The sequence below is a fragment of the Filicampus tigris genome, chromosome 9 (assembly GCF_054856515.1).
Source record: "Filicampus tigris isolate MCC_2025a chromosome 9, RoL_Ftig_1.0, whole genome shotgun sequence".
Classification (NCBI taxonomy): domain Eukaryota; kingdom Metazoa; phylum Chordata; class Actinopteri; order Syngnathiformes; family Syngnathidae; genus Filicampus; species Filicampus tigris.
In genome coordinates, this window is record NC_141225.1 from 15,954,050 (window position 1) to 15,967,108 (window position 13,059).

A 13,059-nucleotide genomic window follows, 5' to 3' on the forward strand; every position below is an offset into this window, starting at 1 on the left:
CATGGTCGTTTTTACTTTTATTGGCCCGTCCCAGCCTTTTTTTTGGATCATTCAAAATGTGAGAATATTTGCAAAAATAATAACGTTCATCAGTTTGAACATTCTTTTTTGTAGTCTATTGATTGAATACAGATTGAAAAGAATTTTCAAATCCTTGTGGTCTATTTCTTATTTACATTTTTGACAGAATGTCCCATCTTCATTGGAATTGGATGGAATGGATTTGTACAACTGATAATTTATCTAAATGAGAAACACACCAAGTCTTTAGGGGATTCAATTCATCACATTTTATTTGGTGGCATCTTAACATCAAACAACGTAGTGTAGAAAGTAGACAGCAAATCATTGTCGTATGTAGCTTGAATTGGTCTCATGAGTTTATTTTTCTGTTTTCACGGGGCGTCATTTGCCCTTACATGCAACGAATAGAGAGACGCTATGTTCAAACATACTGGAAGTGCACATGGTGAGCGAAGTGGTCACATTGCTCTGAGGGCCTGCAGGTGCTGGTCGTACTGGTTAGCGATTTCCCGGGCAGTGTGGAGCTGTTTTTCACACCACTTGACCAGAGCCTGCTGCAACATCTGCACACGGGCAGCCTCGAAATGCTCAATCTGCAAGACGACATATGACTCATGATGAAAATTCATGTAAGTTCTACTATATAAGAGGTCGAATTTAGGTGATTTTTACCTCCTGTTTTGCCACTTCACAAACGTGATTAAACTCTGTCTCTGCTGCTTTCTTCAACTCTTCCAACTGATGAACATGAAGAATGGGTCATAATTTGGCAACAACACCTTCAACAACTACACCTTCAGCATCAACAGCCTTGAAGTAGTTTAAAAAAAATGTCTCCCTGCTAGTTTGAAACGATTGTACAAGCACTACTCTACTGATACCTGCTGGCCAAAAGCCGTCAATGTTCTACGTGGATTTAGACACTCACGGGAGCCTTCTTGACTGGTTTGGCCTTTTCTGCATTCTTTCTGGCAGTTTCCAACTCCACTAGTTTACAGGTCCTTCTGAAAAGCATCTCCTGAAATTGACAACAGTGTGACTTATTCAAACTTAAAAGAAGTTTATCGTTCAAATGTAGAACGTGACATACTTTTTCTGCTTCCTGATAGCGAGACTCCAGATCCAGGCCAAGTCCGAGAGTGCTCGCATCAATCTCAGCAACATCTGTCATACTTTTCTGCATGTGAAAAACAGAGAAAGAAAACAACAATTGAACAAAAATAATTGATGCATTATGTTCGTATAGTTTTTTTTTTTAATCTGGAAAGGTACAAATTACCTTCATTGACTCAAAGATGCCTGATAATTTTACACAAATCCTATATGGATAAAAAGTGCAGAATTACTTATTTTTCAAAATTTTGAATGCAAACTTTCACTTTATGTCCACGTGACAGTCTTGAGACCAGTGCAGTCTTACTTAGAAAAAGCTGCTTTGTCAGGATCATCACCTGATTCCACACACAGATGCAAGGCAGCTGCAAAGTGCCCACAGGCCACTGCTATTTCTGTACAAACATGAGGGTATCAAGCATGAAAACTGGTGTCAAGGTGAATTACTAAAAACTGACTGTAAAAAATGTTTGGTTGTGTGTGATTTGTACAAAATTTTGCTGGGAAAAAAAAAAAAATCAAGCACCAAATTTTGTTCCTACACCATGAGTGCCAATCCTTATGAGCTCAGTGCAGCAACTCATGCCATAAAAACAATGGGAATACATCTGACAAGCATAGTGGAAATGCTATGTTAAAAAACAACAACAACAACAAAAACGTAAATCTTTTGGAATCAGTTTCATTGTTTGTGCAGTTAACAAGGTAGAAATACAGTTCTGCAATCTGGACCATTTCACAAATGTAATTTACATTATGTAATCATATATGTGATACAGTATAGGATCCAATCGTGAAAGTTTAGTCGGAATCGCCAACTGATGCCCGTTTAAAATTAGAGGCGGACAGGCCTATAGTACGGTATATACTATTTTTTTTACCCCCGGAAAAAAAGGCGAAGGGTACCCACGCTGCAGACGAATGACGTACGCTCAATTTGGAGTTAAATACCCAGCTCGGACTTTAAGATTGATAATATTTAACTACACACATAATGATGTAACTTAGGAAACATAAGTGTGAATCTTTCCACTGCAATTAGCCACCGTATCAGCCTCCATTGAAAAAATATCACAGGATTTCTGAAAAGGGCCGTGACCTCATAATGACAGAGTGGATAGCAACTTCAGGGACACATGCAAATGTTCAAAATGATTACAGAATAGAATATACATGATCAAAATTACTCATTTTATCAGATAACTCAATTAAACCAAGGGGGTCAATGTGTGGGACATTCCAAGATCACTTGCATCCAATAAATGAAACATTCTTTGTTTTCGTGTGTAAATGTATGGCACATTATAATACCTCCGAGATTTAATATTGTGCTCGATTCTCATGATGTGGTCACCAAAGGCACTTTATGGTGATATGTATCGTTTTGTATTCACCTTGAGACAGTGCATGGTTTTACTTAAGAGGTGCATTCTAAACTTCTCTGTGTTCTTTGGCAATCAGTCTGTGCTTTTATTTTCCTATTAATTGTTTTGTCCTTAAAATATCCTTAAGCCTGTTTTATTCTAAATGACAGCTGTCTTTTATTTTATCCGCACTATCCACGTTAAATGTGTGGCATGATCTTACTTTGCTCAGTTAGCACCACATCCAGGAATTTCTGCAGGAAAATAAATAGCAAACAGATTTTTTTTTTTTAATGCATAAATTGTGTGTCTGGATGTATAGTATCAGGCAAGCAAGGAGGAGTGCAACTCACATCCACTGCGTTTTTGGTGCAGCTGGTTAAAGAAAGATTGATGTCCCGTTTGGTTTGAAAGAAGTCATCAACATCCTGCAATGGCAATCAAGGGCACAGTTTGACAAAACACACACAGCATGATGGCTGAGCTGTCAATTCCAAAAGAGTTCAAGTTGAGGACCTTGTGGCCTTCTTTTCTCATCTCCTCCACAGCTTGACTCAAACGATTGAAAATGTTTTTTCTGGCTCTCTGTCGACCCGGCGGCTGCAGATATAGAAACAGGGTTAGACACATTTTCCTGAAAAAAGAAAAAAAACAACAACTTGAAAATATAATACACTGCACTGCAGCCTGCTAGTAATAATTCACATTGAAAAATAGTTTCAATTAATGGGTGTTATTTTTTAGTTTCTCTTACACCAGTATAAACAAGAGGCGTCCCATTTCAGTTTACATTCTTATTGAAAATGGGTCCATTTGAAAGATTGCTCTGTATTTTATGGAAAGCCTTGAAAACCAACAATGGTCCATTTGTCTCAGAAGTCTTGGTAACACAGTACCCCTCTTTCTGATGCACTTTTAACAAAAGTGATACTGCTGACAACTAAAACAATACTTGTCAATTATGCTTTTAGCAAATGACTAAATATTAGAAACAGCTCTCAGTATAACGTAGAGGAGTTCTATACCGTAAGACATACCTTTATAACTTTGGTTATTATATTTGTAAATATTTAGTACCAATTTTCTTGTATTTATACTGACTAGATTGTGCAAGTGGTCGTGGAGTTGAAGTTGGTCGGTACGGTACTCACTTCAACGCTGGTGAGGAATATCTCCAAAGCTTTGTTTTTTCTCAGTAGGTTGTGTGCTGTCACCTGGTGGAGGAAGGTCTCCATTGCTGCGCAGTATGGCTTAAACTCTTCCAAACCAAGGAAACCTGCAGGGAAAGCCCCTTGGATCAGGTATTATCCTCAAAACCCCACTCAAGAGAACTAGCAGCTGGGATGGGATGGTTTAAGGTTTTTGGGGTTTGTTTGTCCTACATTGCTTTTTTTGTTGTCCATATTTGCTCACCAAGCTCTCTGATGGCCTTTGCTGTTGCGTTCATCTGAGCCTTTGCAGGAAGAGGAGGAAACTTGGTGGGGAAAAGAGGAAAACGGTTTTACAATGACTCATTGTTTTCAAAGACAATGTTGAATGTTCTCTATTGGTTTAAACATTTCAAGCCTTTCTACGTTTTGTACTTCAATTACATCACAAACACAAACCCCTTTATTCAAACCGGTGTCGGTTTCCCGAAGTGTTGCACAGTAAAATATATACTTCCTGATGATTCTGACACACTATCTTGAAAACATGCAAACAAAACATAATCGTTGTCATCCACCGGACAGACAGGAATCACTGATATAACCACAATCTTAAATGTATTTATAGCCAGAGCATTTTATTTATCCTGTCTGGCTCATGATACTCTGCATTTAAAGTGAAAGTCAACCCAAACATATTTTTTTCAAATATTCGTTCTATGCAGGCCTACTACTTGAAACACAGCATACTAATTAATATTGCGTTTGTGGCATATGAGTTAAAGTTGCAAAATCCACCCCTTTTTTAGCCATCTCAGGGGGCGGCCATTTTGTCACTTCTGTTGACTGAAAATGACATGGCAGTTGCTCAGGGCTCAGATAACAAACAACCATGGCTCATCTTCAAAAACAGGTGAGCTGTGATTGTACGTTACCTAAACAACTGTAATGTAATTTTCAGTCGACAGAAGCGACAAAATGGCCGCCCCAAGAGATGGCTAAAAACGGGTGTTTTAACTCTTATTCCACAAACACATCATTTATCAGAATGCCTTGTTTCAACTAGTGGTCCTGCATATAACATATTGATTAAAAAAATATGTTTGGGTTGACTTCCACTCTAAGTAATTCCGAAAGCGGGGACTGTCCAATAAGAAGGGATTTGCAAATCATCAAGTGTTAACACTGACTATGACTCCCTTTATCCCGGGCACATCCTCCTGATTGAACAGGTTCTGCTGCAGCCATTCAAAGTCCTCATAGGTCCGGTCCACGTGGTACTCCCCGGTCCCAGACAGCTAACACCAAAAGGAGACAAGAGAGACGTGTTATATGACAGTACCAATGATTTGATTTGATCAATTCTTCGACCACAACATTAGGTACACCTGCATTCTAATGAGATCCAATCCAAGAGCTGGTGCTAAAGTTCTTGCTTGTAAAGGTTAGTTTTGGCTGACACTGTTAGTGCGGTTTTCATTTAACAATGTTTATTATTGTAGTTGCACTTTGCAGAGGTGGAGATCTGTATTACTTTATACTACCCACTTAAAAAAGGCAGTCATTTTGATATAGGTTGCATAATGGACCACCTTTGATTGAAAGCTGTCCGCTATGGCTGATTTAAAAAACGACTTCAATCGGAAAATCGGTTTTGATGTAATAAGTGCAGCGAATCGAACCGAATCATTCTACGTTAAAATGTACAATTCTTGAATCTTATAGCACCCCATGTAACGAGATACGCATCGAATCATCTTTTATTGGAGATATAAACATCTCTTCGCGAGCTGAGGTATGTCATATCGATTTGAATCGGAATTTCACTTAATCAAATTGTTCCACTTTAAAATGAACAATTTTTTAAATGTATCGCATAATTGTACTGCAAATCCCATCTATTACTTGGACGAGTGATTCCCAACCACTGTACCGTGACAGATCAGGTGCGCACAAAATTGGTCCAAAAAATATTATTTAAGATCTCTGTCTTTCTTAAATGTTTGTGATAAAACCAGTGTTGTGTTCAACTAACAAGGTCCAGTTTAAGGTAGTAAATTTGTGAGTACATTGAAACAAAATTATCGTGTTCTGTACTTTTGTTGACAATTGTTTGTTGGTGTGCTGAGGTATTCTTTCAAATATAAAGTATGTGCCTTGCTTTACAAAGATTGGGAAACATTGACTTGAGACTAACTGAAAAAATGTGTCTGGAAAGGAATAAAGAAAAATAAACCCTCTCTACTCTTGACAGGGTTAAACATTGGCCCTGGCTACAGCCCTGTTCCGGGCCCACAACCACCCGGTACTTGGAGCTGTCTGGTGCACAGTGCAGGACATTCCTTGTGCAAAGAAAACACAGTCTTATCTCCAGATGTTGTTCGACATGTCCAGGAGAGCATCATGAAGATCGAAATGTGCCGAGCCAGCACGACTTTATTTGGTGATTGTGTCAACTTACTAAACGATTGTTTGTGTAAGACGACTGAGTACCTAATTATGTCTTGTAGCAGTTGGAAGAAGTTGCTTCACGTTTGGTCAATTCTCGTGCACAGTTAATTTATCCTTACTTTTTGAGACACAATTAGAAAGGTAAGTCCATCCCCATCTTGCAGCACCTCGGCAACCTTAACGCTATGACCGTGGACACTCAGAGAAGGCGCTTCTTCTTTCACCTCTTCCTGTAAAACCAAATGAGACGTTCAGCTGTGGATCAACAACTCCAGAGTGAATCAATAATTATTTGAATTTTTTAAAAATTTCTGTACATAAAAGCGCACATCAGCTCTACGGTAGTATGCAACTGTGCACATGGCTGTCACATGACTCTCGATGCTGTCATAAAGAACATTTTCAGTAACTTACCATCATCGTCAACCTTCTGAGCCAATGTGTTCAGTCTGCTTTCTGCTTCAAAGAATGTTAATAAGTCCTTATTTGTTCAGGGGAACGTGCATTAAAGCTCTGATGATCTTCTGTCAGATGGCCGCAATGCGCTCAAGCTGTAACTGCTGAGAAGGCACAGGATATCCTTTGGGTCAAAGTGCACGCTGCCCTGATGAGAAATGGACTACAACTGTGCCAAATCTAAAGTGCTGGCCGTGGGGGAAAAAGGAGTAAATGGTGCGTTAGTCAGTAACTCGGACTTTTGACACACCCACATGGGAGAAAAGGGCATGGCGGCCCAATCAGTGACCTGAAAAGAAGGGTTGAATTTACAAGATATCCAATAAAAGAGGCAGTACAGATATAGCTATGACAAAACACTAACTTGAGAGTTCAATCGGACTTTATTATCAGACAATGCAATTCAGGATATTCAAAAAACACACACTGAAATAAAGTTGTTAAAAAGTAGTCATCTAGAAGTAACCTTCATTTTCATCCCAAACAGGTCTGCCAAAGCTGTAATAACCATGTGGACCCTCCTCATCCTCTCCATCATGAGAGAAGCTCCATTGGAAGTGCATCTCACCAAAAACATCATGCATGTCCTGAAAACTGAAGAAGAAACTCTCCTCCTCGTCTTCTTCCGGCAAGTCCACAGAGGCCTCGTTTTTCAGGAAGGCGTCATGGCCCAGAATGTCATACAGCCTCCTCTTCGTCTTGTTGCACAACACCGAGTACGCTTAAGGACAAAATGGAGGGAAGACATTTTAGTGTACTTCAACAATCTGAAGTTCTCAAGTAAAAGGCCTTTAAGTCTATTTTTTTTCATTATTCCATCTAATTATCCTTTCTGAAATACCCTTTTCAATGAAGATGGCACTAAGGTCCAAGATAACAGGATATTAATAACTTGTGGCACAGAAGTATGTTAAATTGATTAATCTGAACCTTTATACGTTGGGACTTGGGACCATACTCTCTGGTATATTTGTAGTTTTAGTCATTAATATCATCACCTTGTGATTTTTCATTATTCACACCAGGGCTCGGAGTCCAAACACGTATTGCTTATAACCACATATTTTGGTGCTAGCTGGGAATTGCTATGATAGCTGTGATGTGTTCATCAGATGTATTGTCATTTGAAACTTGAATGTTGTTACAAAATACATTAAATTCACATTCATTGAAATTTAGAAGGCTCAAGTAAAAAGTACGAAGGATCGCATGTTTCAATTCCAAGGTGGTACAAGCATAAACAAAAAGGAACGACGCCAAAGAGTAACAATTAAGACAACGTTAACTGACAAACATTGAGCGCAGAAAGTGTTTCAGTTGGGTTTACCTTCGGCAATCTCCCTGAATATCTTTTCTGCACCGGCACCCGTGTTTTTATCAGGGTGGTGCATAAGGGCAAGTTTGCGGAAAGCCTTTTTTATCTGTCCCTCGCTTGCTGTTGGCTCCACGTCCAGTATTTCGTAGTAGTTTTGCCTGGTCAGTGCAGCGGCTGCAGGCAGCACTTGTGACAAGAGCAACAGGAGCACGGCTTGTGCTACCATTTTTACACGCCAACGTATTCTTTCTTATTTACAAACGAACATCTGTGTGACTTATATTGTGCACTCCTAGCTGCTCTGGCATATATGTTTCTTGGTATGTTTTCATCTGACAGCTCAAAGACTTTTTAGTAAAAGCGTAAGCCAAATACGACAACTTTTTTCAGAGCAATTCCTCATCCGTGCCACATGGGGGCAGAAACTTACGCCCGTGGGGACGTAGAAGAAGAGCTTCCTTTTTGATCGTGAAAGGACCTCATGAAATAAGGAAGACAAAACAGCACGTAGGCCTCAAATGACTTCAAATCCCTACGTGCTCATCTCAAAGTAAACGCGTCGTTTTGGGTTGGCCTGTTCCACTGTTAAGTGTTTCAGGAGTCCTTTCTCTGGTATAGTGCTGGCAGTTATTAGGTAAGGCAGCATTTGTTCTTAGCGAGCTAGCAACTAGCTTCGAGTAGCTAAGGTTAGCAAGCAGGATCTTACGAACGAACGTCGATTGTCCAACAATGACACGAGATGAATGCAATTTTGACCTAAGACGTCAAACTTGTTTTTGTCACGGGCCATGTCGTAGTTTTGTTTGCCACGACGATGGCCGGTTATGACAGCAAAATATAAACGTACGATCACGAGGGGCGTAAATATTGATAGGCCTACGGTAAAAAAAAAAAAATGGTTCGACACTTACGTTGGTTATAAATTAACGGTTCGGTTCACTTTGTATACGGCGAGGGAACGAAATGTACAACAAACTTTTTTCTTTTTTTTACGTACTTGTGACGGATATCATGTTTTTTAGTATGGAAGAGTAGCGTCTTAAATCGGTTATTTTCTGGAAGAATAGCGTCTTAAATCTGCTCTTTTCAGGAAGGTGAGGCATCAATACTGTTTAGGAAATGAAGAATATAGACAAGTGCAACAGTTTGAACAGTTGGATTTATGCTATAAAAACAAAATGATGTGTTATTACTTTGGCTCCATACTAAGAGTTGTTAGACGCTATTTAAATGTTACTGGAAGCTGTTTGGAACGATTACTAATATTGAAATTCGTGTTATGCCATTTCAGGTTTGACATTCTTCTTTCCATGACGTATACCAGCTAGGAGGGCAGCTAAACTTTCTGCCTCATACTTTTATATACATGAGAAGCATCAGAAATTCCAGACCTGGTCTCAAAAGATATATTTCAAACCCAAAGTACACATTTTCCCCTTCAGTCTGGGCCCGATGATTAACGAGGACGTCTACAAAAAGGTCTGCTGCTTTCAGAGTTGTGACAGGACAATTTGTCTGCTCTCCATTACAATGGGCCTGCTTCCAATGCGTTGAGCATCCAACAGTTCCTGGCCAAGAAAAATGTCACCGTGCTGGAGCAACCTCCCCTCTCACCCTACCTGCAACCATGTTTCCTTCCCCTATTTCTAAATTTAACAGAGACTTTTTTTAATGTCACGGACATCAAGTCAAGATGGCCGTGATGACGGAGCTATAGAGGATCCTGGAAGAATTCTTCCAGTAGTGTTTGAAGGCGTGGCAGGGAAAACTAGGAAAGTGCATTACTGTAGACTCCAGGTTACAAAGGGGAAAACTTGTAGTTCGTAGTTTAGGTTTGAAATATATCTTTTGTGACACTGACACCAGTCCTGAAACTCTCTGACGCACCTCATATGAATTTGAGGAAAATTTGTGGCAAGCTTTTGCGGGGGGGCACATAAAGTGGTTGTGGAAGGCCAGATCTTGACTTTTAAGCACAGTTACAGACACTGTAAATATGTCTTTTTACTTTAAAAAAAAAAAAAAAAGAGTACTAATTTGAGTTCCTTAATGTTTGTTTTGCAGGTCTTAACAGAAGAAGTCTGGAGTCAAGGGAAAAAAATCAATCCCTGATTTACTTCCCTGCACATATAAAGGGTCACCAGGGCACTGCAGACCACATACACATGAGTGCTGTATTCTCCTCGAGCTGGGCCCAGCGCCATGCCTGATCGAGACGGCTCTTATCTGTCTGGTAGTAGTGGGAGTGGTAGCAACCTGAGTGAGGAAGGAGGACCGGGCGCTGCAGAGGGCAGGTTAGGTTCAGGAGGGAGTGTTGGTGGCATGGGAGGAGGAGGGGCATTAGGCAATGGTAGTAGTGGGAACGGGGGAGGTGCGATGCAAGGTGCTGGGCTGACACCGGACGGGGTGTGCAGGGATTTTATCCGCAATGTCTGCAAGAGAGGGAAGCGTTGTCGCTTCAAGCATCCCGACTTTAATGAGGTACCAGACTTGGGGGTGCAAAAGAATGAATTCATCTTCTGCCATGATTACCAGAATAAAGAGTGCCTGCGCGTCACCTGTCGATTTGTACATGGATCAAAAGAAGATGAAGACTACTATAAGAAAAATGGAGAGCTGCCACTCGCTCTGAGAGGGACAGTTGCAGCACGACTTGGTCTCTCCCCCACGGATCTGCCACATAGCCGAGGGGAGGTCCCAATCTGCAGAGATTTTTTGAAAGGGGAGTGCCAGAGGGGCAATAAATGTAAATTCCGCCACGTCCAAAAAGACTATGAATATGAGCCTGCCAGGGTTGGGGCGGGTGGTGTCATCGTACCTGGTTCAAGTGGAATGGTGAATGCAGCAAGTGCCATAGGTGCAGGAGTGGCCGGAGCAGGAGCCTGTGGGGGGATTCCAGGACTTGTGGGAGGTGTGGGTGGAAATAATATGATGGGGATGGGCTGCCCAAGCTTGGGTGGTTGCAGAGATCCAAGCCTCGCAGGAATGGGGAGCGTTGGTGTGGGAGGAATGAGCGGCTCTCTGGCAGCAGGCCCCTCAGGACAGAGGCGCTATGACAGGAGCTCACTGTCGGTGTACGAACCTTTAGTTGAGAGTGGGGTCTTCGAATCTGCAAGCCTGGACAGCTCACTGGAGCAGACCGCCCTCCAGATCAAGAGGCGGCGATTGGAAGGCCTGCGACTGTCAGACAGCACCGTCGGTGGCTATGAGCTCGGAGTCCAGGCCGCCTTGCCAACGCGCCCTGTGGAGTACAGGTTGTTGGAGGAAGAGAACAACCTGCTGAGAAAGCGAGTGGAAGAGTTGAAGAAACAGGTTAGAACGAGAGCACTCGGGAGACCACGGTCAAGAAATGCACATTCAAAACCTCGGAAATTAAAAAAAAAAAAAAGTTTTAGTTAAAAGTATTTTGTTGGCATTGGGACCAAGCTCTGCTGCAAACACGTTTGTGACTATTTATTGCTCCTTCCCTGAAAAGGTTTGTAGTAACCCATAAGATGCCACAAGATTGTGCCAATGCAGTACTGTTTTGTGAGACAGGCCCTTAGCGCAGAAGCAGTAACTCAGCGAGGATAATCCGCAAATAGGCGGGAATGCTGTAGCTTCTTCCTACCAAAATGTAATGGGCGCAACAACAAAAATTTGGCCAAAATACAGAACAGATGAGAGCAAATTGGAGATTTTTTAATTCACCAACTATAAAATGCTTCTTGTAATCTGTGTGCCCTCTTCTCAGGTTGCCAATCTCATTGCCACAAATGAAGTTCTCCTGGAGCAGAACTCCCAATTCCGAAGTCAAACTAAAGTGATGACACTGTCCTCCACGCCTGCCCCCGCCGAGCAGACTCTGGCAACCCCCGTGGGTGCGGTCAGCTCATATAATCACAGCATCGCCCAGACTCACACCACGCTGAGCAGCACCGGGCTGCAGCCTCGACCCGTCACCCAGCAGGACCTGGTGGCGCCGACCGGCGCTCCCGCGGCGCCCCCTACCAACGCCGCACCGCCGACGGCGCCTCCGCCTCACCTCAACCCCGAAATCACACCGCTGTCGGCCGCTCTAGCGCAGACCATCGCCCAGGGGATGGCACCGCCCGTTTCGATGGCGCCGGTGGCCGTGTCCGTGGCTCCCGTGGCCGTGTCCATGTCCATGACGCAGCCTCTGCCGGGCATCACCATGAGCCACGCCACCACGCCCATGGTGTCGTACCCCATCGCCAGTCAGAGCATGAGGATCACGACTCTGCCTCATATTACCTGATAAGTGGTAATACAGAGGCGTGTAGCTTCCTCTTTGGGGAGCTTCCAACTGACTGTTTTCAGGCTGCACTGAAAACAGCGTAATGATGTAACAATACAAGAATAGGGCAAGTTAAAAATTGTTTAATCACAAGAATAAAGTTAAAGTAATACAAGAAGAACTTAATGTGCTTATCATTTCTCTTTCGTTTGGTTGTTTGATCATCAGCCGAAAATTGTTCCACAAATATAAATATGCGATTGATATGATGAACATCTACAGTATTTGCCAATGCTGATTGCTGGTTTTGGACTGATGCCTTTGTTTGCTTGGGAAATTGGATAGTAGCTTGTTATAATTACAGCTACATGGAGTTAAAAACAATTTGGAATACATTGTCACGTCATTTTAAATTCAGCTGGGATAGGCAGCATACCAATGACTAATGCGCATGTGAGGTGCAGAAATTCGATGGATACTTTATTTCCTTTTTTTTTTTTGTCTAACAATAACCTTATTCTTGTGACTTGTGGCTTTGTTCTCGTATAATTATAACCCTTTTCTTATAATCCTACTTTACTTTTTACATTACTCTTTAGTGTTGTGTGTACTGATTGGATATATCCGGTTGAAGGTCGGGATAGAACTGTTCCCCCAGAGGGCAGTAGAGAGACTTCTGGCCCTTTAGTTTTTGCTAATGAAGCAATGGACTTGAGTTTTTTTCCCCTGATAATTTTGACTACTGTACACAAAAAGCAATGTTTTAGCTGAAATGTGAACATCACGTTTTTGTCTACACTTGTACTAGACTTGTGCTTACATTATAAACATTTGAGAGCTGAACAATGACAGTTCAACACCCAAGTGTGGTCTATCTCTTGAAGATATGCACGCGCGCACTAAAATAAATAGTGATCACCGGGAGCAATGCATTCTTCAACATCTCTTTGC

General features: G+C 41.8%; 2 protein-coding genes and 1 long non-coding RNA gene across 8 annotated transcripts; 2 read left to right on the forward strand and 1 right to left on the reverse strand.

The window, feature by feature from the left end:
* Positions 1-275: 275 nt before the first annotated feature.
* On the reverse strand, positions 276-8,710 carry LOC147142243 (sorting nexin-6). 5 transcript variants are annotated; one of them, XM_086040843.1, is made up of 16 exons: positions 7,884-8,710; positions 7,125-7,277; positions 6,515-6,660; positions 6,220-6,330; positions 4,840-4,947; positions 3,915-3,975; positions 3,653-3,777; positions 3,018-3,101; positions 2,855-2,929; positions 2,725-2,755; positions 1,445-1,532; positions 1,304-1,343; positions 1,115-1,201; positions 953-1,042; positions 697-762; positions 276-617 (listed from the first exon to the last, which is right to left on the reverse strand). In XM_086040843.1, exons 3-16 carry the CDS (start codon positions 6,518-6,520, stop codon positions 483-485), a joined length of 1,107 nt encoding a protein of 368 aa, XP_085896969.1. In that variant the 5' UTR covers positions 6,521-6,660; positions 7,125-7,277; positions 7,884-8,710; the 3' UTR covers positions 276-482. The 5 variants fall into 5 exon arrangements, with proteins under 5 accessions (XP_085896969.1, XP_085896968.1, XP_085896965.1 ...); XM_086040842.1 differs by having other exon boundaries at positions 6,515-6,744; XM_086040839.1 differs by lacking the exons at positions 6,515-6,660; positions 7,125-7,277; positions 7,884-8,710 and adding an exon at positions 6,418-6,489.
* On the forward strand, positions 6,098-7,825 carry LOC147142244 (uncharacterized). Its single transcript, XR_015088135.1, has 3 exons — positions 6,098-6,241; positions 6,632-6,772; positions 7,044-7,825. It is a non-coding gene; the product is annotated as an uncharacterized LOC147142244 (long non-coding RNA).
* On the forward strand, positions 8,272-12,972 carry zc3h10 (zinc finger CCCH-type containing 10). Of its 2 annotated transcripts, none has more exons than XM_086040837.1 (3): positions 8,272-8,505; positions 9,936-11,183; positions 11,605-12,972. In XM_086040837.1, the coding sequence occupies exons 2-3, from the start codon at positions 10,074-10,076 to the stop codon at positions 12,127-12,129; spliced, it is 1,635 nt and encodes a 544-aa protein (XP_085896963.1). In that variant the 5' UTR covers positions 8,272-8,505; positions 9,936-10,073; the 3' UTR covers positions 12,130-12,972. The 2 variants fall into 2 exon arrangements, with proteins under 2 accessions (XP_085896963.1, XP_085896964.1); XM_086040838.1 differs by lacking the exon at positions 8,272-8,505 and adding an exon at positions 8,802-8,965.
* Positions 12,973-13,059: the final 87 nt, after the last annotated feature.